The 24,316-nt window shown below is 36.3% G+C and overlaps 1 protein-coding gene across 2 annotated transcripts in view; it reads left to right on the top strand.

Annotated features, from left to right (window-relative positions):
• Nucleotides 1–1,797: 1,797 nt before the first annotated feature.
• STXBP5 (syntaxin binding protein 5) overlaps nucleotides 1,798–24,316 on the top strand; it is a 166,184-nt gene continuing 143,665 nt past the window's right edge. For both annotated transcript variants that reach the window (XM_007196903.2, XM_007196901.2), the window contains exons 1-2: nucleotides 1,798–2,102; nucleotides 3,322–3,419. In XM_007196903.2, the coding sequence (XP_007196965.2) occupies nucleotides 1,947–2,102; nucleotides 3,322–3,419 (254 nt within the window). In that variant the 5' untranslated portion in view covers nucleotides 1,798–1,946. The remainder of the gene's footprint in view (nucleotides 2,103–3,321; nucleotides 3,420–24,316) is intronic.

Raw genomic sequence — 24,316 nt, 5'->3', positions numbered from 1 at the left:
TAGGCGGCCAATCACAAAGTAGAGGGCGGGCACTTCTGATTTGGCTTCAGAAAACCCCCAGTAGCTCAGAACCGTCAGGGGTAGGGAGTTAGTAGCCTAGGAGAGTCTCCTTCCTCTCCACCCCCTCCCCACGAATTAGAGTTAGTCTTTATGCGCTTCCATACTTCTTTACGTTTTCCTTAGTATCTACATCCTTCCTAATCAAGTACCTCTGCTTCCCATCCACCTTTCCTTGTTGAACTCACTCTCGGGAAAGGGTACCCGCATCATTAATCTCTCCTCCTTTTCAAACTTGAGCCAGACATTTGTCTCTAAGCATCCAAGTGGGATTGTGACAGTGAAGCAGTGGAAAGGTTTGAGCGAAAACTTCATTCTTCCCTCCTTTCCCCTTGCGAGAGTGGAGAAGCTACTGGGGATTACTTAGTGGATAATCAGCATTACCGGGCGGATTGAAGGTCTGAGTGTCCGCGCTGTGTTTACTTCCACCCTCGCTCCCGCTCCCATCTCCACCCACGGTAGCGTGCGGACTGAATCCAAGGCTGGCGTGTCACTGGTCGGGGCTAACACCCAGCCCTGGAGCCGTTTCCCTTTGGCATCCTCTTCCCATTCTAGCAGCTACCTGCCACTGGCCATGCTTTCATCCTACCAACAGTAACAGCTACAGGAAAGAATTCATTTTTCCCCTTCTAGGTTCATCTCCTTTCCTGGTACCTTTCTAAGTCTGTCATCCCCTTGCCACAGACATAACCGTTGTCTAGACGCTGTTTTTCAAAATCCAAATCCAAATCAATCCAAAACAAAGCCCATCAATAAAGCAACAACAATAATATTGCAGCCAGCAGCCGGCAGTGTGTGCCTCATTAAAGGGTGAGAATATAAACCCCCGCTTTAATGACCGATTTTGAAATAAAGGATTCCTGCTGCTTGTTAGTCATCAACATTTTTACTCTCCCAGCTGCAGGAAAAGCAGCTGCATCCTCTGGCAAGGCGATTGAGATGGGAGAAATTTAGCCACGGTCTGGGATTTTCGCAGAGGATAATTTAAGCCCCAGCTCCACTCCGGTGGCGGAGGAGGGGGTGGGTACGAGCGGTGCGCATGCTCAGCAGCCCAGCTCCGCCGAGGCCCAGCTGCCGCCACCGCCGCGGCCGGGGCTGTAACCGCGGCTGCTGCTGATCCCCCGAGCGGGCGTTGGTGCCGTGTGCCGAGGCGCCCTGTCAGGCGAGAGGGAGCGGCCGGGCGGGAGCGCGGGCGGCGGCGGAGCCTGAGGAGGGCAGCCGGGGCTCTGAAGGAGCGAGGGCGGGCTGAGCCAGCCTCGGAGGAGCGAGGCGGAGAGCGCGGGGACCCACCCCGGGCGCCCTGCGTGCGACGGCCGGCGGGCAGCGGCGCTGAGCGGCAGGGAGGCCGAGCGGCGGCGGCGGCGGCGGACGGAGAGCCGGCGACCCCCGGGAGGAGGAGAAGCAGGAGCGGGAGGAAGCGCCGAGGAACTGCGGGGCCCGGGTGGGCGGCGGGGCCGCGGGCCATGGACTCGGCGGCGGCGAAGGCGAGCCGGGGCGGCGGCGCGGCGCAGAGTCAGCCCGCCGCCAGGTGAGGCTGGGCGGAGCGGGCTCGGGGCGCCGCCGCCACTGCTGTGCCGCCGGGCCGCGGAGCGAGTCGGCGGCGGCGGCGGCGGCTGAAGCGGCGCCACAGCAGCCGCGGCGAGCAGCGGCGGCCTCGGAGGAAGAGGGGTCGCCGCCCGGGGTTCTGGCGGCCGCGGCTTTCTTGTCGCAGTATATCCTGTTCGGATTATCTTTTGCTTCTCCCCAGCTACCTCCTTCCCCTCACACTCACACTCTGTCCCACTCCTCCGCGTCCTCGGTCGAAGCTGCCCTCGGCCCGGGCTGGTTCCCCCCCGCCTGGGGACGCCCCTTACCTCCCCTCCCGGGCTGCGGGGGACCCCGCCGAGACCATGAGGAAATTCAACATCAGAAAGGTGCTGGACGGCCTGACCGCCGGCTCGTCTTCGGCCTCGCAGCAACAGCAGCTGCAGCAGCAGCACCCGCCTGGGAACCGGGAGCCCGAGATCCAGGAAACGCTCCAGTCCGAGCACTTTCAGCTGTGCAAGGTGAACGGAGCGCGCAGCCCGGCGCAAATTGGGGTCGTTTAAGGGGCAACTCAGGCTTTACACCCGAGTCGAGGGATAGAGCGCCAATAATAATCATACGTCGAATAATGGTCTCGCTCCTCTAGCACACTTTGCTTGGTGGGCTATTTTGGAGATTGACATCATCTTACTCCTTTTCGTTGATTTTCACGTGCAGCAATCATTTCAAGGTTGCTTCTAATATATTATACTGACCTTTAATTCGTATGCTTAATCTTATGGCTTTTATATTCAAGCATTTTAATACATAATTCACTGACTTCCAAGTTTCCTTTGGGAACAGTGTCTAATGAATATTGTTTATCAAAAAGCCAAACGTGTTCAACTAGATATTTGCTCATCACTTTTCCCTTAAAATGTGGTAGGAGGCTTAAAATATGAAATCATAGGGTCTTTCTATCATTGTGTTTGGTGAAAAAGTTAGAGCTGTGATTTTTGCCTATTAATGGCACGACAGTTGCCATAGCGGTCTGTAATTCAGAAAGAATGATGCAGCGAATTAATTCACCAGCTGCTCAATGAGAAATACAAATTTGTGTTGGTATTAATACCAGGCATTCATAAGTCAGAGTTTCTTAAAAGTGTGTACATACTTTTTTGCCCCAGTGTCCCAAAATTATTAAGGATTTAATAGCAAAATGCAAAATATATATGCTGTGTTTATTTTCATTCTGTTACAGTTGCAAAACGATGAGATAGATGTTTGCTAATTGCTTTACTGAATCCTTAATTAAAGTAATTATGACAGCATTTCCTTAGAAGTACTTGTATTTAGCATCCAAATAAAGTAATGATGAAGTTATCACACTTGAAAAAAAGCATGAATTGCATTTTTAAATGAATATACAGAATTTTTGACCACTGCAAACTTCAGTAATTTGTTCTCAGACATAATAGAATATTAAATTTTTTTTCTAAAGACTACCACTATGATGGAAAAGCAGAAATTAAGATGTAACACTGGGATAGTTTTTTTGTTTGTTTGTTTTTGGTTTCAGATTCTATGTGCATAGGTTTTTGTTTGATGTAGACTTCATAGTTTTTTTTTTTAATAGCAGTGCCTGTATATGTGTTTTGCATCAATTATGATTGCTTCTAGGTCTAATGCCTCTATTGACTTTTCTGTTTTAAAACTTTGCTTTCTGCCTTGGTTGCTGTGATGTCACTTGCCCATCCCTAGACTGTTCGCCATGGATTTCCCTATCAACCCTCAGCCCTGGCCTTTGATCCCGTACAGAAGATCCTGGCAGTGGGAACTCAGACTGGTGCTTTAAGGCTGTATCCTTTCATTTAATTTTATTTTACTTTTTAACTTTTACTGTATTCTCCCCAGTCCTTCTGTATTGCTGATTAGTTGCTTTTCCTGTTTAATGCCGAAGAAATGGTATGATCAGGTATTATGTGAAATCATGTGGTTGTGTCTTTCCCCGTGATTATACTTGCATGCAGGTTGTATGTTGCTGTGATGTTTCTCAGCTCAGTTTATAGCAGCTAAACACGTATCCACATAGAGTTCTAAAGTTTTGCTATAATAATTACTGTCTTTGCAAGGAAGTAGAAGTTTCTAAGGGGAAATATATCTGCTTATACTAGTGGTCTATTGAACGGACTATGTTGAGGGTGAGGTTTAAAGACAATAGCACAAGGCACATTTTATTTGCTTTTCTAAAAATATTGTGCATGGTAGATGTTGAAATTATGACTGTTTATTATTCTAATGAATTAGAGGTTGAATTTGAATTTGTTTCTGACTTGTCCATCTAGAAAAATCATTAGAAAACAAATACAGGTTTTATATAAATAGTTATGAAGTATTGCTATTTCTAGAAGTTTTAGAGCATTTTCTTAGTATAATGCAGATGGAGAAGTGTACTGTCTTGATACGTTTTCCCTTTCATCGTCTACGTTTGTTATGTATATGTAAATACTGTTAGGTTAGCTGTACTCTTAAGTATTAGTATAGAGAATTATTTTTCTTGGTTATGCATGAACTGTAATTGTTTTGTCATAGCATTTTTTTCCAAATACCTACTCATTCTTCAAGATAATTTTTTCAGTCTGAACAATGGAGAATACTTCACAATTCCTCTCAAACTATTTAAATTGTGTTTACTTTTACTATGATATTTACCCGTATTAACCTAAATGCCCTTATTTTTAAACTTAAACATAAGATTTTAAAAAGAAAATGCTTTGTTCATCCATCATTAGGATATCTGCTTCCTACATATTATTGAAGTAACATGTTGGTAATAAATAGAAAAAAACACTAGATGATAAGAAACACGGAGGAGCAGGAAACTTTACTCCCCACGTGTTAGATTTATCTGGCTCCTGAGAAGGAGGAGGGGAGCCTGCATTTGAGTTAAACATGTGTCTTACCCTTTTTTATAATCTTTTAAAATCTTCATTTCAAAGTAGTGCTATATGTGGTATCAGGATATTTTATTTGTGATCAGTGTGCTATGTTCAAAATGCTTATAAAAGTTTTCACTGAATTGTGTTACTAAGTGAAGTCTGTCATTCATAGTAAATACCAGTAGTGCACTCATACCTGTAAAAATGGTAAAATCTGACCAGGCTAGATCTGAATCTGTGAATTTCTAAGACAGTATATCTAAATAGTTCTTACCCAAATATCTAGATAGTTGACACTAAAATATTTTTTACTTCAATTGTATAGATATTTTTATTCCGGTATCCAGTGATCAATACCTTCTAGTTTAGGGCTCCTGTTTTAGTCTTGTGAAGATGGGAATAAAATTAATTTCGGTAGTGTGGGTACTGAGTGTTCAGCAAAACCCCGTGTAGTGACGTAGTGTGGTATTGGATCCAGATGGACTGTTTAGAATGAAAAACAAATTTTTTTTTGTTCGCAGCAAAAGAGTATCACCTCTGGACTAAAAGGGAAAAAAAAAAAAAAAGTTGAATTAAATCAGTTATTTTTAGATTATTTTGGTTTTCTTTTAAGTGGGTTCAATTTTTACTGTTTTCCCAGTTGAGACCCAGTGTGGTCTCAGTTTTCTTAAGGTACATAACTTTTTTCTTTTAACAGCCAGTCTGCTCCTTTTATAGCTTAATATAATCATGAGTACTGCAAGCAAGGCTGATTTTATAAAATCAAATATTTTTCTTAGACAAGACTTTTTACCCCTACTGCATTTGAGGAATTAGCAAATTACACAAAGGGAGAAGTTAAAATGTTAAGGCCTAATGCTAACTGTCAAATGAAAGCAAGGATCAAGTGTATAAAATCATCACTTATATGTCTTTTGCTTTTATACATTTTTTATAGTTAAATACTGTATGAAAAGTGAATCTGTAATTTACAGTTACACTGTAAATTTTTTTAGAACCTCTTACTGTATTTACAGTGAAGTTAGGAAAGCAGTTTACCAAATATATTTTTACTTTACCTTTTTTACGAGATTTATATGAACATTCCAGAGTGATAAATTGGTTTGCCTACCAGTAATACCACTAGTCATTCCTTCTGTTAGGTTTAAGTAGGAGATAAGCTTATGAGCTTTCTTATGGCTTTGATTTGTAGAAAATCTAAAGTAAAATAGAAATCTTTTTTTATTTTAAAGTAAAATAAATATCTTTTTATTTATCTAAAATAAAAAGACTAAGATCTTTTTATTTTTATATAATTTCCACATATGTGGCTTAAAATTTATTAATTTTTCTGTTCTTTGTTTTGAAAGCTAGACAACTATAGTTTATTTCAAAGCTCCATATTGGTTTAATGTGCAGACTTATTGTAAGTCTCTTCTCTTACCCTAGTTCTTTTATATTTTTCACTGTTGCATTTGGCTTCTTATAGTCCTTCTCTTCATTTTCTTCTCATATTAGACTCTTGTAGTCTGTAATACATTTGTTCTAAAAGATGTCTTCAGAGCAGAAACAAACTTGTAAATAAAGTCTTCTTTCATCTAACTGTGGAGCAGAGTAGGAGGTTTTCAAAAGTGGGACTGGGTTATTAGAATGTGAATTGCATGCCTAATTTAACTAATAGAATGTCTTTCTAAATGTTGGAGGACTATACTAAGTTATCTATTTTGAGGTTAGAAAAAAAATGATGAAGAATTTACATCTGATATCTAATGTTTGTAGACAAGAATTGTGAAAATCTGAGTCCTTAAACAGTATCTAACAAATGATGAAGCAAGATAAATTTAATGTATTTGCTGCATTAACGTATAGCACATGGCTGATGTCATTATAAACATGCTTTATGTTCAACCTTTTTGGCTTCTGGAGTGAATATGAGGTTGGAATGAACTTACTGATGGGAAGCAGGAAAGCATAATTTTATATGCCAAGTTGTACAGTAATGATTTAATTATCTTAATTCTCCTCCTTTTGCCATGTAGAAATAGGTGCAGTTTGGTTCTTCTGAGTAATCTAAGCATCAGAACGATTGAGATAAAGTAATCATCTATCCCTGTATGGAATAAGTAAAGGGGAGAAAAAAGGTTCTAACTGAAGAATGAAGGCATTTCTAGTAATTCTGCTGTTGTCCTTATCTGGACTCCTGGTTTACTAGTATAATTTCGAATTGCTTCATAGTCTGTTGTAACTGTGGGCTACCCTCATCTTATTTTTAAGGTATTTTTGTCTAAACACAACAAGGTTGTTTTATGTATGAGTGTTTCAAGGACTATGCCAAAAAATGGACTTTAAAATTTACTTAATTTTTGTAAAAAATTGAGTTTTTAAGTATCAAAATTATCAAAGGATCTCATTTATTGTCTTCCTGACTTGTGGAAAATATAGTAGGCAGTCTCTGCTTTGATAAGGCATGGGCTTGTCTTTTTTTTTTTTTTTTTTTTTTTTGATGGTGAACTTTGACATTTATTTAATCCATTGCTTTAGAATGAGAGTCTAGTTCTTGGTGAAATTAATCCAGACTTTAAAACACTTCTCTTTGTTTGTTTGTTTATTTTTATTTATGGCTGTGTTGGGTCTTCGTTTCTGTGCAAGGGCTTTCTCTAGTTGCGGCAAGCGGGGCCACTCTTCATCGCGATGCGCGGGCCTCTCACTATCGCGGCCTCTCTTGTTGCGGAGCACAGGCTCCAGACGCGCAGGCTCAGTAGTTGTGGCTCACGGGCCTAGTTGCTCCGCGGCATGTGGGATCTTCCCAGACCAGGGCTCGAACCCGTGTGCCCTGAATTGGCAGGCAGATTCTCAACCGCTGCGCCACCAGGGAAGCCCCATGGGCTTGTCTTTTAAATTGCAGTGTAATTTTGCTGAATGCAGGCTTACAAAATGATTTCTGTACATTGGAGTTCATTTAACAAGCACTTGTTAAGTGTTAACATTCAATTATGAATTGTGGCCTTATTTCTTGTTCGTGTCTTGCCACTAAAGAATTATGTGTCCTTGAGTTAGTTTTTTCTTACTTTTAAAATGAAGGTGCTGTATTAGATGATTTCTTCGAGAAACAACTTTGTGATTCTAAGTAGCTATATGTTGTTCTAGGTGAGTATGCAAAAGAAATGAAAATATGATTCTTATGTTCAAGGACTAGAACTAGATAAACATAATTGAAATAAGAGTTATTTAGGGTCTACTGACATAACACAAAGTCAAATTACAGGGAAGTTTATTGCGTTTAATGACACTTCTGCACATTAGTAGATGAGGCTTGAGAATGGCAGGGAAGGAGGAGTCGGAAAATTATTCTACGCTAACAGTGTGGGCAAAAGTAGAGAAAAGGGATCATGGTAGTTTAGAGGAATACTAAAGACTGCTTGGAATTGTGATCCTAATTGAGTTGGAGGGAGAAATAAGGAACCAGTAGGTGGAAAAACCTCGAGTGTTAGCCTGAGTTATCTGGGTGTTATTCAGTAAGGAATCATTGTAGCTATATAAGGAGATATGCTCTCAGGAAGACCTTGTGATTTTTAGGATGATTAATAGTGCAGTGGTGTCATGGATGAAAAGAATAGAACCAAGGGAACCTTAATATGTAACTAAATCCATATGGGTAGTAAAGTGGATCCAAAGCAGGGGTAGTAGAATGGGAACTGGAGAAGGACTTGATGACTTCTTTGTATCAAATCTTAGAGGGAGGAACTAAACGTAATGATAAAGTTTTCGAATACAGCACTGAGGCAATTACAAGAAAGAAATGGAAAACTTGGTAAAGAGGGTGGCAGAGTAATGTGGAGTTTGGAATTATGTAATCTTTTACTTTTATCCTATTGCCATTTCGAGAAGGTAGCCTAGACTGATTCTAGCTTGAGAATTTGATACGCTTTTACATTTGATTTCCTTTGATTTGGTCCTCGGTGATTTCCTGGATTTTGTTATTGAATCGAAATAATTTAAAGTCACTGTTAGCTGTTTGGCTTTGTCTATTTATCCTTGATCAGTGTCTCTCAGTAGTGCTAGTATTTGGGGCTGGATAATTCTGTGGGTTTGTCTAGCACATTGCAGGCTATTTAATATCCCTGGCTTCCACTTATTAAATGCCAGGGTTACCTCTGCTGTTAGTGTGGTAACCCACATGCCCTCACACACTTCCAGGTGCTCCTGGTTGAGAACCACTACACTTTGTCCTAGTTCTTCACCAGTTAAGTAGGAATAATAACCCAACTAGCTCGTGAAGTGAGCGTCAGGATTAAATGCAATAATGTGTATGTTTTTAAGACCATGCAAGGACTGTTTTGGTGACTATTCAATATGATATTATTATAAATATGAGAGTTTTTCTATGGTTTTAATGTTCAGTTCTTTCATTCATTTATTCCAGCAAATACTTGCTGAGAAGCAGCTAGCTGCCAGGCTCTGTGTAGGAAGGCCTTAATTTCATTATTTTTGTAGCTGATGTAGTCAGTCTTCGAAGGAAAAGGTCTTAAAGTACTGTTTTTGTCTTCTTTAAAAATGGTTGTGTTCTTTTCAACCACAAGTTTCCAGGATTGCTATTTAGATGTGATAAGATAATACGTGAAAGTTTGTTTCACATAGTAGGTGGTAAATGATTGTGAAAGTTTGTTTCACATAGTAGGTGATAAATGATTGTTTAATGGCTTTGTACTATAAGATAGGTAGAATTGCAATGTTTGACTTGCTGCTTATTAATTTTATTTTATTGTAATTAACAAAACTGGAAAAAAGATTTGGAAATAGATTTTTGTTCAAAGTAGTTAAAAGTGAAACAGTTCAGCTAGAATTCAGCCAAATTTTTGTTACTCTTCTACCCCGCCATCCTTTTTGTTCATAGAAGAATTCTAGTCATTTGAAATTCTAGCCGTAGAGGAGAAACAAGGACTTCGAAGTACTTTTACTTCTCAACTCTTAGCTCCTCACTGAAGAGGACTTTGTATAAAAGGAAGAATGAGTACTGTGTCAGCTATAGGTTGTGATTCTCAGCGTGGATTACTGCAGCAAGGAGAATAGGCGCATTTACTTTAGAAACTACCAGAAAAGGTGTCTGCCTGGAAACAGTTATTTTGCAATGAATTTCCTGTGGAGGGAAACAAGGTATGATAGAATCTGAATGGGATTGAAAAGGGATATGTTAATTACTGGGGAATCAAGTCTGTGCTTGGTAAGCCTTTTTGCTTTAAGTAAGTTTGGTTTTTATTTCTGCTAGGTATTCTCTTTGTTTTCCATTTGTTTTTTAGTATAACTTGCTTTTAAAAATATAACTTGACTTTGCCATCCTGACAGAAAAAGGTAAAGGAATGTTGGAAGAATTACCTTATTAAAAGCTTGTGTTCTAGTCTTCAGACTAATTTTGGATAAGCCAACTAAAATCTCTAGGCATTAGTTTCCTTTTCTGTAAAATGAGGAAATTGGGATCTGTGATTTCTAAGAGTCCTTCCAGCTCTAGGATCTTGAATTTTTTTCTGTGGAGGATTTGGGAATGCTCTGGACCATCTCGGTCTAGAGTTGTCTTCTGATTGGTTGTTCTGAGTATCTGTTAAAGAGGGTGAAGTGTTGGACTCAATCCCATTGTGGGTCCCTTTACTTTGTACCCATTGCCTGCATTCGTAATAAGTCAGCAGATGCACAGTTGTAAACTTTTTGTTTACAAAAGGGAGCAGGAAAAAGCATGTGAGATACACTTTTTTCGTTGATGAAACAGCAGCTCACATTGAATACTAGGATGGTGGGTTGTTGCTTTTCCTTTGTTTAATCGGTATGGCCTTGTTAATGACATAGGAAACTTGGGCCATTTTTAAATATTATTAACAAAGTTTACTTTCCTTTATTGGGTGTTAATGGTCAGGATGTAAATTAAAATGAGATTGCTTAAAAATAATACTGGGTTCCTAATCATATGATTTTATTAATTTTTATGTAAGAAATTTAATAGAGACTAATTTCATTGACTTGCTAGCATGTAATTTGAGTAATTGTATAGTAAGTTGGAAAAGTAATAACTAGCAATGTACATGTAAATAAGTGGACTATAGGGGTGATTATCACTAAATAAAAGATAAGCTTTGGGTGTCTCGTTTTGACTTTAACTTCATGCATTGGAAGTGACACCTTATTTACAAGAAGGAAATTTATAATCAGAGTGTCAGCATTGTGACTGATAATGCTTAAATGAGAATATCCTCTCCTGATTTGGTGCATTATCATCATCGGAAGGTGTATTCAGTATCTTGGGATTGCAGATTAATGAAATGTCTTTGGTTTGAACTAAACAGATGTCTGTTCAAGAATATAGCAGAATGACAAAGAGAAAAGGATGTTTTACTATATACTACCTTTTATATTTGAATGCCTTTTATTAAACATAATATAGTACTATAAAACTTCCTAGGAAGCAAAACAAAGTGACTGTTGACTTGATTTTTGTAAAATAAACTAAGAGTTCATAAACTATAATCATAAAAGACTACCAAAAGGTATTTGATACATCTCCCTTCCCTTAGTCACATGTGATGTAAATCATTCTAAGGAGAAAATATCAATAGTACCTTCGGATTTAATTACTCAAACTTCTTCCTATGAAGATGTTCAGGCTTCTATATAATAGGTCTTGTACTTTAATTTAAACCTATTTCTAATATTTATTTGCAACACCAAAGAAGAAAGACAAGTTAGTTGTCTTCCATATATTATTACAATTTTTAACATTTTTGAAAAATTTAGTAACAGTCATCTACTTGCAGATTTAGCAATCCCAATTGCTTTAATCTCTCATTCTTTTGTATTTCATTTTAAAGAAATTTTGGATACTAGCTCTGTTTTATGTGTAACTTTTGTTTTTATTTTTGGGCTTGGGTGGAAGGAGGGGAAAGGGAAAGAATCGTTGACAATTTATTCCTTACTACTCAGTGTTCCACAATGGGCCATGTGTTTAGTGATTCCTTAAGTCTAGAACAGCGGTCCCCAACCTTTTTGGCACCAGGAACCGGTTTCATGGAAGACAGTTTTTCCACGGATGGGGGAGGGGGGATGGTTCGGGCGGTAATGCGAGTGATGGGGAGCAGTGGGGAGCTGCAGATGAAGCTTCGCTGGCTCGCCTGCCGCTCACCTCCTGCCGTGCGGCCTGGTTCCTAACAGGAACCCTAATGTGTTGGGGGCCCCTGGTCTAGAATACATTTTTCCCTGTTAAAGTAACCCTTTAAAGCCCAGTGCCTTTCTCTTTGTGATGTATTTTTGGTTTTAATTCCATCCCTTTTTCCACCCATGTAGCAATCTTTTTCTTAATTCAGCGTTTAAAATCTAAATTTCTACATTACCATCCTTTATACATAATATCACATAGTCATTAAATGGCTAAAATTAGTCCTTTTGGAAATTATAGCTATAATATTGAGGGATTTTTATTTTAAAATAAACTGTCAGAAATGTTACAGCATATGAGAAGATGCAGTAGAATCCAAAGCAGTGCAAATCAGAATCAAGCAGTATCCTCTGCCTTATAAAGAGGCCAGAAATTGGACAGTGGTCAATATACAATTATAAAATCAAAACAGAAAGAACATACAGATTCTTAAGTGATTAGCTTAATATCTTCTCTACTAAAGATCATATAAAAGATGAGTGTGTGTGTGCATACAAATGAAGTAATGAAGGTCTAAATCTGTAATTCAGGAGTCTGCAAACTTTCTGTAAAGTGCTAGATAGTAAATATTTTGGCTTTATTGTCTCTGACCCAGCTACTCAACGCTGCCAATGTAGCACAAAAGCAGCCATAGACAATATGTGAAGGAAGGAGTGTAGATATTTCAATATAACTTTATTTATAAAATCAGGCAGTGGACTGGATTCAGCCCACAAGCTGAAGTTTGCCATCCCTGCTTTAGTTTATTAGGCTTCCTTGCTTTTAAATTGGAGAGGAATGCTCAGGAAGGAATTACTACTGACATTTTTATAGTTAAGTTTCATAAATTACACTTGCATATCAGTTTAATCTTTTAGTCATAAATAGAAAACTATTTTAAAGAATCAATGATATATGGTACTGCTATATACCAAGTTAAATTATTTTCATAAGTATTTTTTGATCCTATGAAAGATGCATTATTTTTCTGGTGAATTATAATTAGTATGATAAGATGACTTATCAGGCATTGTTTGGGGACAGTTCAGTGTTCAGTTCTATTATTGAAGTATTCAGCTTGTTTGAGCCCTTTACTTCCTAATTTTAATTTAAAATATATTGGCATTTGTAGCTTTTTCCTAATATTTTCATTAATATTATATAGAGCTATATAGAAACATTTAGATACTTTTAAAAATAAAAATGAATGTAAACATTTTATTAAAATATTGTGATTTCTTAGATGTCTGCAAATTTTGATTAAAAATAAATCATTTACACTGTGGGAGAAAATAACCTGAAAAAATGTATTAACAACAATAACAAAAAAAACTCATAAAGCTCTTAGAAGCAAATTTAGGTGCATGGTTACCTTCTTTAGGAGTCAAATATGTTGCATGTCCCTTCTTGGAATGAACATACATGGGACAAATTGAAAACATTATATCCGCCATGAATAATTTTTATAGTTGCTCACTGTTTACATCGTTTTTCATCAGCAGTAAATATTAATTTTATTCAGTAAATAAGACTAATTTCTACTTAGTTTCATTTTTCCAACGGGTGTTAATCCTTTTGGAAGTTGTTATATAAGACAAATGAAATGATGACGTGCTGAGCATATTTCTTTATATTTACTGGTGCTATGATTTAAAAATGAGCATTGATCTAGAGTAACATTCCCTTAAACTGGGAGTGAATACAAAGGTTTTTAACTAAAAACAATAGCTAATACTTTTGGTTTTAGTACAGTCTTCGTTTGGAAATTAGGGTTTGCTAAACACATGATGTTAATTGCAAAATAATTTAGACTTAGATATTATATGGTAATTATTGTTAAATAATGTTTTGTTTTATGGTTTTTGGTTGTGTTTCCGTTTCAATAAGGGCTGTCTGGAACTTCTGAAGCTTTTCCTGGTGAGGTTGTCTGTAGAAGAGTGATTAATCCTACCCTTTCTTGAAAGTACATAATCTTTTCTTGTAATAGCAGCACCTCTGCTTTTTCACAGCAGTACTCTGCCAAAAGTGACTATAAATCTAGTGGCATCAACTATTGCAGTACTTTCTGCCAAATTGCTTTCCTTTTGTGTATTTTTTCCTTTTTGTCTTTTGAAAGGGAGGAAAAGTATTGAAACAGATTTTCCATCTATGCTGTCTTTGTACTGTATTTTTCATAATGTGTTTTATTCTTCTTTTAAAATTCACTTGGCCATACTTAAGAACTTAGCCATTAAGCATCTGAGAATGGATGCTGGGATAAAAGATTGTTATATGATATGTGAGAATGTATGTTCCTTTCTGTTTCTTTAACCCAGGCCATGATTATTTATGACTATATTTCATAGATGACTGAGCAAATGGTTCATTTGAAAGTATATTTATGTATCAAAAGCCATTCTGAAGAATTGCCTGTGATAATAAATATAATTCATTTTGACCCCTTTAGAGACAGTCCTAACTCCAAAGCAGTAAATTATAAGGATGAATATTTTTGAACCACTCTATTCAAAAATAATAAAAAATTCTTATTCAAAACAATAGTGGAAGATGTAACTAGAGGCCTATTTCAACCCAGTTAATGCTATAATTATATTTTAGTCTAGATGCTGCAATTACTTTGTTTTGATGTTTCACTCACATGAAAAGAAAGCAGTTGACTGACAGTTTTTCAAATACCATTTGACATTTACTGTAAAATATTACAATTGTGTTGGATTAAGGAAGTTTTAAATGTTGACCTATGCATCTTTCATGGTTAATTTTAGCATTTCGTTAAATTTTTACTGTAGAAATAGTGCACGTTATAGTTTTGCTTAAATAGCAGACTAGCAGGATGTTAGAATTGTGAGTGAGCAGTAACAGTTATGTCCACCCTTATAATCATCAGAAAATGGCTAGCTTCATTTCTTAACATATTAATTTTTTGGCAGACTTTACTTTTTAGAGCAGTTTTGGCCTCACAGCAAAATTGAGCAGTAAGTACAGAGATTTCCCATATAACCCTGTTCCCACTTGGCACAGACTCCCCCATTATTAGCATCCCCCACTAGAGTGGTACATTTGTTACAGTTGATGAACCTATATTAACACATCATCACCCAAAGTCCATAGTTTATGTTAGGGTTCATTCTTGGTGTTGTACATACTGTGGGTTTTGACAAATGTATAATGACATGTATCCACCATTATATTATCGTATAGAACAGTTTCACTGCCCTAAAAATTTTCTGTGCTCTACCTTTTCATCCCTCCCTTTCCCCTACCTCTTGGTAACCAGTGATCCTTTGACTGTCTCCATAATTTTGCCCTTTTCAGAACGTTACATATTTGGAATCATATAGTAAGTAGCCTTTTCGGATTGTCTTCCACTTAGTAATATGCATTTAAGTTTCCTATGTTTTTTCATAGTTGATAGCTCATTTCTTTTTAGTGCTATATAATAGTCCATTGTCTGATGTACCACAGTTTGTTTATCCATTCACCTACTGAAGGACATCTTTAGTTGCTTCCAAGTTTGGGCAATTTTGAAAAAGTGGCTCTACATATCCACGCACAGGTTTGTGTGGATATAAATTTCATTTCCTTTGGGTGAATACCAAGGAGTGTGACTACTAGATTGTATGAGTATGTTTAGTTTTGTAAGAAACTGCCAAACTGTCTTCCAAAGACAGCTGTACCATGTTGTATTCCCACCAACAATGAACAAGAGCGCTTTTGCTCCACGTCATCGTCGTCATTTGGTGTTGTCAGTGCTGGGTTTTGGCTCTTCAATAGGTTTGTAGTGGTATCTCCTTATTCCAATATGCATTTCCCCAATGACATATGTGGGGCATCTTTTCATATGCTTATTTGCCATCTGTATATCTTCTTTGGTGAGGTGTCTGTTAAGGTCTTTGGCTCATGTTTAATTGGGTTGTTTGTTTTCTTATTGTTGAATTTTAAGAGTTCTCTGTGTATTTTGGATAATGGTACTTTATCAGATGTGTCTTTTGCAAATATGTTCTTCAGCTCTGTGGTTTATCTTGTCATTCTCTTGATACTGCATTTCACAGAGCAGAAGATTTTAATCAAGTCCAGTTTACCATTTTTTTTCTTTCATGGATGGTGCCTTTGGTGTTGTATCTAAAAAGTCATTGCCATTCACAAGGTCATCTAGGTTTTCTCCTATGTTATAGGAATTTTATAGTTTGGAGTTTTACATTTAGGTCTACCATCCATTTTGAGTTAATTTTTGTGAAGGATGTAAGGTCTGTGTCTAGATTCATTTTTGGTGGTAAGGGGAGGGGAAGCGTTATTAGGTCGTAGTCTTTTAGTGAGCCTGTGCTTCTGGACTGTGAACTACACAGGTGCTCCTCAATTCCCCTCTCCTCCCACTTCCCTCAGAGGAGTTAGGATGGCTAGAGTGGGTTGAAGTTGGATATTTCCCTTCCTTCAGGTCATTTAGGCTCTGATAAGCCCCCAGCAGTTTAGGCTCTCGTTAGTTTCTCCAGAGGGCAGACCTTGTTATGAACAGAACGCTCCAGTGTATTTAAAAATGGTTGCTTTTCCCTTTCCCCCTCCTGGAAGTACGAGGGGATTTTTCTCAGATAGTCACTGTGAGAACCTGGTAGAGCCCATGGAGGTAAAACTCACTAATGTATGGGGATCCCTCCCATGACTGGGTCCTCCTGGAGTTTCTAACAGACTTGTCTACTTTAGGCCTCCAGCAGTTCATCAAGTACAGTTTAGGTTTTCCTGCCCCAGCACTGATTTCTGCAGAGGTGTCTGCTGGTTGGTTTGTTTCAGTAAGCTGTGATTTTCTGTATTGGCCTATCTGTGTCTGCAATTTTAGGGGCAGCCATTTGCCCTGTGACCTCACTTGTCTTATGAACCTAAGAAGAGTTGTTGATTTTTAGTTTGAACAGCTTTTTATTTATTGTTAGGACAGAATGACAACTTCCAAATTTCTTATGTGCTGGACGAGAAATAGGAAGTCTGTATTAATTTTTATAGGTGAAAAACACATGATCTTCAAAAAGAGGTTTTTAAATTGATGTTTGTCAAGCAGATGAAACTATACAGTTAGGGGGACTGTACTATGAAAGTGAAAATAATTGCTATTTGACAAAGGCTTTGTATTGCAAATACATTCATAGGTCATAAAATACAAAATGAGATGTTCTTCACTATCTTAAACTTTGGTAAAGACTTAAGTTCTTGTTTTGAGCATATTCCTATCAAGTTGATTAGAACTAGTTCAGATGGAAGTAGCAAATTTTTAGAAGTTTGGAAAGTAAGACCTGTGATGAGATATTAAGGGGATTCATGATAATTTTTCAGACTTTCTTTCTTCAAACAGAATAATTTAATTATTCATATATATACACAATATGTGTGTATGCATATCAATATATGAATTTTGTGGAAGATAATGCTTAGTTATACTCTTGCCCACAAGGTTTTGCAATTGTTCTGAACCATGGCTATATACATTAGAATGATTTGTGGAGCTGAAAAAAAAACCCAAAACAATGCCCAAACATGTGTTTGGATTTCTTCTCTAGATATTCTGATTCAGTGAGTCTGGCATGGGGTTTGACATCTGTAATTTTTTTTTATCTTAAATGTCCATGGATGCTTATAATGTAGAGCCAGAATTGAGAAGTACTGGTTAAATGTTTGGTAGGCAGGGTAGTAGTATTCTTAGTGAGGCAAATGGTAGATAAGAATCATGTTCAGTACAGTGTGTGTGGAAAGGATGTCATTTTAAAGCAATCATAACATCTTGAGACTTGTGGTATCACCAACCATAAGGAAATAAGCTGACACTTTGCTCTGTCATTGCCTTTGGAGAGAGGGCTATGAAGCTGTACAAAATATTTATGAAGATGGAAAGGAACTGGAATTCCACGTTTGAATTATTCCTCTTTCTAGCAGTGTATCACTGGACATGAGAACCAGCAATAAAAAAAAAAGACCGTGGAGTCTAATTATGAGGTTGAAAAGTCTAGTCTCAAACTTGCAGGTGATCCTCACACTGATGAGACGGAGGAGGCAGGCAAAGCAGTTCACAGAAGAGCACTCTGCAGCACGCGTAGGTTGTCTTAGTTATCACGGATCAGTATATGTATTTCCATTTTTTCTCTGGTTATCTGCTACTTTTAGAAATTTTATTTTTTTGAATAGGTTGTATTATCTTGACCAGGATAAATGTATGATGTACTGCCCCTTTTATTTGTTGCCCCCCATTTATTCCTCATAACAGTATAGAATAACAAAGAAATGAAAGCTTTCACGTGCTAATTGATTTGTTGTTTATGTTCAGGGTAAATGGTAGAGTTGGTCTGATGCTAAAGTTCACCCTCTTTTCGTTTTAAGGATGCTTTCATCAATATTCTTTGACCACACTATGGTGGTATTTAGATTTTAACTTCATTATTGAAAAATAATCACATTATGGTTCAAGACTCAGGCCATTAAAAATAAAAATCATCCACTGACCTTTTATTCACAGAAAAGTAAGCCAATTCACAGTAGACACCTTGAAGGCTTACTAGAATACTTAAAGAGTTATGAATTACCCTGTTTGCTAAAAGTCTAAGAATGTACTGAAAGAAGTGGTAACAGAAGGTAGTGGAAATCTTCAGGGTTTCTGATGGATTAAAATTATGCTCTTGGGTTTAGTATTTTTACTGTGGCAGGAAGGAACAATTTACCCTTAAAAGTCTTTCTTGGTTTGTTAGCAGAATATCTGCTCAAAGAAAGTTATTTCACAGAATATTACATAATTAAACATGGGATAATTTATTAGTCACTTATGAGTTCATGAAAAATACAGCTTTCCATATTCTTATTTTTAAACTTTGCAGGATGTAAGTGTATCTTCAGAAACTGCACAGGATATCAAAGTTCTCCAGTTCTTTTCCATTTTATAGGTACTCCAATCTTCTCTTTCTAGGTTGGAAAATTGAAAATGTCACTTCTGTAGATGTTGGAATAATGCCAATACTTTCTTTGCCTTTTTCCTTGGTGACAGGAATTGATGAACAGATTCTCTGAGAAGGTACATAATCTTAAAAATCTTAACAGTTTCCTAAGTATATACCACTCTTGATATTACCACATTCTTCATAAAAGTAGAGGTTGTCAAATATGTGTATAATCAGTGGTAGTGACAGCAGTGAAACTTGCCTAGGAGTTGTACTTTCAGAACTTATCACTGGCTGGGGTCCCATTGCCTGCTTCTTTTACTATTTTTTATTCTACTAGTCACAGGTGATGCCTGTTGAAGGCAACAAGGAAGTACCAACAGTATTCAATATGATTATATAAAAAGGAAGGAGGAAAACAAAAGAACAGCATGGACATAGAATACTGTAAGCCAGGCTAAAGCCCAAATGAACTGACGATCGTGAAAGTAATTGGAAAGTGTTTTTTCTTTTCAAGCTAAATTCTTGTCTACAAAATGAACACCATTTGGGAGTATCTGTGCACCTATCTGCTCTCTTGCTTTTATATTTCTATTGCTAGAGTTTAAAACTTTTGAGGATAGGGACTATGATTCATATCCCCAATGCATATTGAAGTTCTCAATTAAGAGAAATGAGTGGGTTAAGCAGACATGGTTAAGGAATATTCTGTTGCTTGCTCTCTTTACGTTTTAAGAGCTACAAGATGGGAAATGTGGAGACAAAGTAGAGTCTTTAGTATAAGAGGCTCTGCTTTGTTTCTTCTTTAATTTGCGTTATTATTGCTATCCAAATGGTAATTTTTTCCTGATAGGCTATAGGGTCTTAAGTGTTTGTGCGATAATATTTTACAGTGGTATATTTAGGTATGGATCTTATTTCATTTATCATTCTGGGTACTTCCATCTGAAGACACATTTTTTTTTTTTTTTAGAAGCTAAGTATAATACATTTTTGTCCTGTTACTTCTTTGATAACATTTTTTTTCCTCTTACTCGATGTTACCTTTCCTAAAAGTCTTTTATAGTACATTTTTTTTCTTATATTTTCCAAGTTTTTTTTTATCTTTTGGCTGTACATTTTTTTTTTAGCAGGTTCTTAAAACAAAGTTATAGCAGACATATATGTTCAGCTTACTATCTTGAACCAAAGCATCTTTTCCCTACTTTTTAATACATTGTTTTTTATATTGGAATTTCCTGAAAATTTTTTATCTGTATATTTTAAGGATTAATGTGTATTTTACACTATTAGATGGAACATAAATGATCATGATTTATAAAGGAAAAGACATATTTTTCTTGGGATTTTACTTACGTGTTTCTAAAACCATACTATTTCTTTATATGATTGAAGTTTTCATTTATTTAAGAGAACACTGCATTTTCATTGTTTCTTATCTGTTGAATAATTCCTGTGTTCAAATCTTGAATGAAATTAAAATGTTTAAAAATTGGGTGCAGGACAGAAAGAAAGAAGATTAATTGCAAAAATGTTTAACTCTAGTCTTATTTTGCCCTCTTACTATGCTGCATTTCATTTAGATTGCTAAATAGTTATATTCATTTGTTGCTTATAAAAGATATTTTTAAATCTCAGATAAAAGGGATTTTTAAATTATATTTAAGAATATAATGTTTTAACTTGTTTCATTAGTAACTACAATCATTTTTGCTTTAAATTCAGTCTTTTATTTTTGGCTATTTGTTTTCATTCATTCAAGCTGATTCTTTTTTAAGATACGTTTTATTGAAATATTTGAATATACCATAAAATTCACCCTTTTAAAGTGTACAGTTCAGTGCTTTTCATTATATAAGAGTTATGCAATCATCAGCACTTTTTAATTTCAGAACGTTTTCATTACCACAGTAAGAAACCTTATACCTATTAGCAATCCGTCCCCATCACCCTCTCTACCCAATCCTTCACAACCATATATCTACTTTCTTTTTCTACAGATTTTATTTAGGACATTTCATATAAATGCAGTCATATAATGTGTAGTCTTTTATGATTGGCTTCTTTTACTTAGCGTGATATTTTCAAGGTTTATCCATATTGTAGTGTGTATTATTTCTTTTCATGGCTGAATATTCCACTGTATAAGTCTACTACATACTATTTATCCAGTGATCAGTTGATGGACATTTGGATTTTCCTCTTTTTTGGCTATTATGAATAATGCTGCTGTGGACATTTGTGTAGAAGTTTTGTGTATGTATGTTTTCATTTCTCTTGTTTTTATCCATAGCAGTGGAATTGCTGAGTCATATGTTAACTCTGTGTATATAATAGAGGAATTACCACTCTATTTTCCAAAGTGGCTGCACCATTTTACATTCCTCCCAGCAATAATTGAGGGTTCTAATTTCTCCACATCCTCACCAAACCTTGTTGTTGTCTTTATTACAGACATACAAGAGGGTGTGAAGTGATAGTTCATTATGGTTTTGATTTGCATTTCCCTAATGACTAATGATGTTGAGCATCTTTTCATAAATATTTTGGCTATTTGCATATCTTTTGAGAAATGTCTATTCATTTTTCTTTCCCCATTTTTAAATTGGGTGGTCTTTTTGTTCAGTTGTTAAAGCTCTTTATATATTCTGGATATTAAATCCTTACAAGATATGATTCACAAATATTTTCTCCCATTCCGTGGATTGTCTTTTCACTTTCTTGATGGTGTCCTTTGAGGCACAAATGCTTTTAATTTTGATGAAGTCCAATTTATCTTTTTTTTTTTCTTTGTGGCTTGTGCTTTTGGTCTTATATCTAAGAAACCATGACTTTATCTGAGGTCACAATGATTAACTCGTATGTTTTCCTCTAAGAGTCTTATAGTTTTAGCTCTTACAGTTAGATCTCTGTTCCATTTTGAGCTAGCATTTGTATATAGTGTGAGATAGGGATCCAAATTCATTCTTTTTCATGTGGATATCCATTTGTCCCAGTACAATTTGTTGAAAAGACTATTCTTTCTCCATTAAAGTGTCTTGACATCCTTGTCAAAGTCAATTGATCATAAATATTTGTTTCTGGACTCTTAGATCATTCCACTGATCTATGTATCTACCCTTATGCTAATACCACACTGTCTTGATTACTATAACATTGTAGTAAGTTTTGAAATTGGAATTTTGAGTCTTCCAACTTTGTTCTTTGTCAAGATTATTTTGCTGTTCTGGGTTCCTTGCATTTCCATGTGAATTTTAGGATCAGCTTGTCAGTTTCTGGAAACAGCTGGGATTCTGATATTGTGTTAATTTTGTAGGTCAGTTTGAATATTGCCATCTTCACAATTATTATGTCTTCTGTTTCATGAGTATGGGATGTCTTTCCATTTACTTAGATCTTGTTTCAACAATGTTTTGTAGTTTTCAGTGCACAAGTCTTGCACTTCTTTGGATAAATTTATTCCAAAGTATTTTATTCTTTGTGACATTCTTATAAATGGAATTATTTTCTTAATTCCACTTCAGATTGTTTATTGACAGTGTGTAGAAGTACAGTTGATTTTTGTATATTGATCTTATGTTGTGCAACCTTGCTGATCTCATTTATTCATTCTAATAGTTTTTTTTTGAATTTTTTAGTTTATTCTAAATTTTAAGATTTTGAATTTTCCATCTACGAGATCGTGTAGTGGTAGTTTTACTTTATTTCTTCCTTTCCAACATGGATGCTTTGTATTTCTTTTTCTTGCCTGTTTTCCCTGGCTAGAACGTCCTGTATAAGGTTGAGTAGAAATGGTAGAAGTGGACATCCTGTCTTTTTCCTGAGCTTAGCACAAAAGCATCCAGTCTTTCAGCATTAGTATAATGATGTTAACTGTGGGTTTTCCATATATGGCCTTTGTCAAGTTGAGGAAGTTCCTTTCTCCTTGAGTGCTTTATCATGAAAGGGCATTGGATTTTGTCAAAGGCTTTTTCTATTGGTATGATCATGTGGTTTTTATCCTTTACTCTACTAATACAGTGTTTTGATTCTGTTTTTTGAAGACAGGGTTGTTTACTCATTTTAGTATCTTATTTAACTTTACTAGGAACTGTTCCTCTCACATGGCTATAGTCTCTAAAATGTTTGTTGGCTCATCATTTTACACATGATGATATTTGTAAGGAGACTATTCTGATTCTAGTTGAAATTTTGAGATAACAGAACTCCAGCTTTTTGCTTATTCTGCTTGTCCATAGTGCTTCATTATTAAAATAGGTGTTTATTACCATGAACGAACATGAAAAATGAACCTAGAAAAAAATTTTTGATTGGTTTATTGTTTATGCCTAATTGGTTTTATGGTGTTTACTTTCTACTAAAAGTTACATTTGGTCTAGTTTTATTGTTTTAGACAAGTCTGACTTTAGTGATACTGATTTTAAGTATTTCCTCATTGTTAATTCTCCAGTTTTAAAATGACTTAAAATAAGTCAGGAAGTGACATTTACATGTGAAAATTGGCTGTTTGAGCAGTGAGGTTTGATTTGTGTGTGTGTCTGCCTATCTGTGTATGTTCTGGTGTTAGACTGTTTGGGTTCAAACCCCAGCATCCTTACTGACTAGCTGTATGGCTTTGGCTAATCTATTTAACCTTGTTGTACATAGTTTCCTAATTTGTAAAAACAGAGCTTATAATAGAGGGTACTCCTTGTGAGGTAATACAGGTACAGTGCTTGACACATTAAGTTCAACAAATCTTAACTAGTACGATGATGATGATGTACTTAAAAGCCTCCAAATTCCTCTTTTCTCTCTCCCTTTCCAACCAAATATATACATATATATAATAACCATTTAGACAATTGGATGAATGCTTATTTTGATTTTTAATTTGTGGTACAGTATTATAAAATAAAAGATTTTACTGGATCTAGTCTTTGTTTCTGCTTATCTGTCATTACATATGTCTTCCTGATTATTCTTCATTAACTGGTAGGTTTATTATGTTATTTTTTTCCTTAAATATTTCTTTTTCCCCTATTGCTTGGCATTACTAAGTATTAACAGTTTTATTAAGAAATGCAAGACATTTGGTCCTGTCTAAAACACTCATAAAACATTTGGTCCATGCCAAAAGTTTCTTTAAATTTAGTCCTATCCAAAATGTCCATGAGCATATTTGGTCTATGCAAAATGGTTTTGGACAGGACCCAATATCAAGAACCTTTTGGTGTGGACCAAATGTCTTACAGTTGTTTTAGACAGGACTGAATGTCTGCTCACCCTGAGGATCATGTCTGAACTCAAAGATCATGTCTGTATTCAATGACTCTGCTCCCAACCAAACAGCCTTGCCTTCTGCAGCTCCTCTTCAGGAGTTCTGATGGTGCTTATCTGGACAAAATCCATGAGTGTAGCTGTGCAGGAAGTATCTGGCCTGTGTCATGGGTCAGATAAATTGCTGGCTTACTCCGGAAACAAAGATGACTGGTAGGGTTAGGTAGATATCAAAGCTCTTGATAGGTGAGCAGTAGAAAAATTGAGACTAAAGGTATCTAAGATAGGAAGATTGCAACATTTTTAAAAGAATACATTGGAGTTCAGAATTAGAAAGTAAGATAAATTGACACCAAGAAATACTCAGTGTAGCCTATAATTTGGATTTGCCTTACAGTGGATTCATGTGTATATAAAAGGGCAGATGTCAGATTAATAAGTGAATATTTCTACATATAAAAAATATCTTTGCAGATTGTTTATATGTAATCTTT

This window comes from Balaenoptera acutorostrata, chromosome 14 (genome assembly GCF_949987535.1).
Source record: "Balaenoptera acutorostrata chromosome 14, mBalAcu1.1, whole genome shotgun sequence".
NCBI lineage: Eukaryota > Metazoa > Chordata > Mammalia > Artiodactyla > Balaenopteridae > Balaenoptera > Balaenoptera acutorostrata.
The sequence above is the reverse complement of the archived record's forward strand: the minus strand, read 5'-3'. Positions and strand labels throughout refer to the sequence as shown.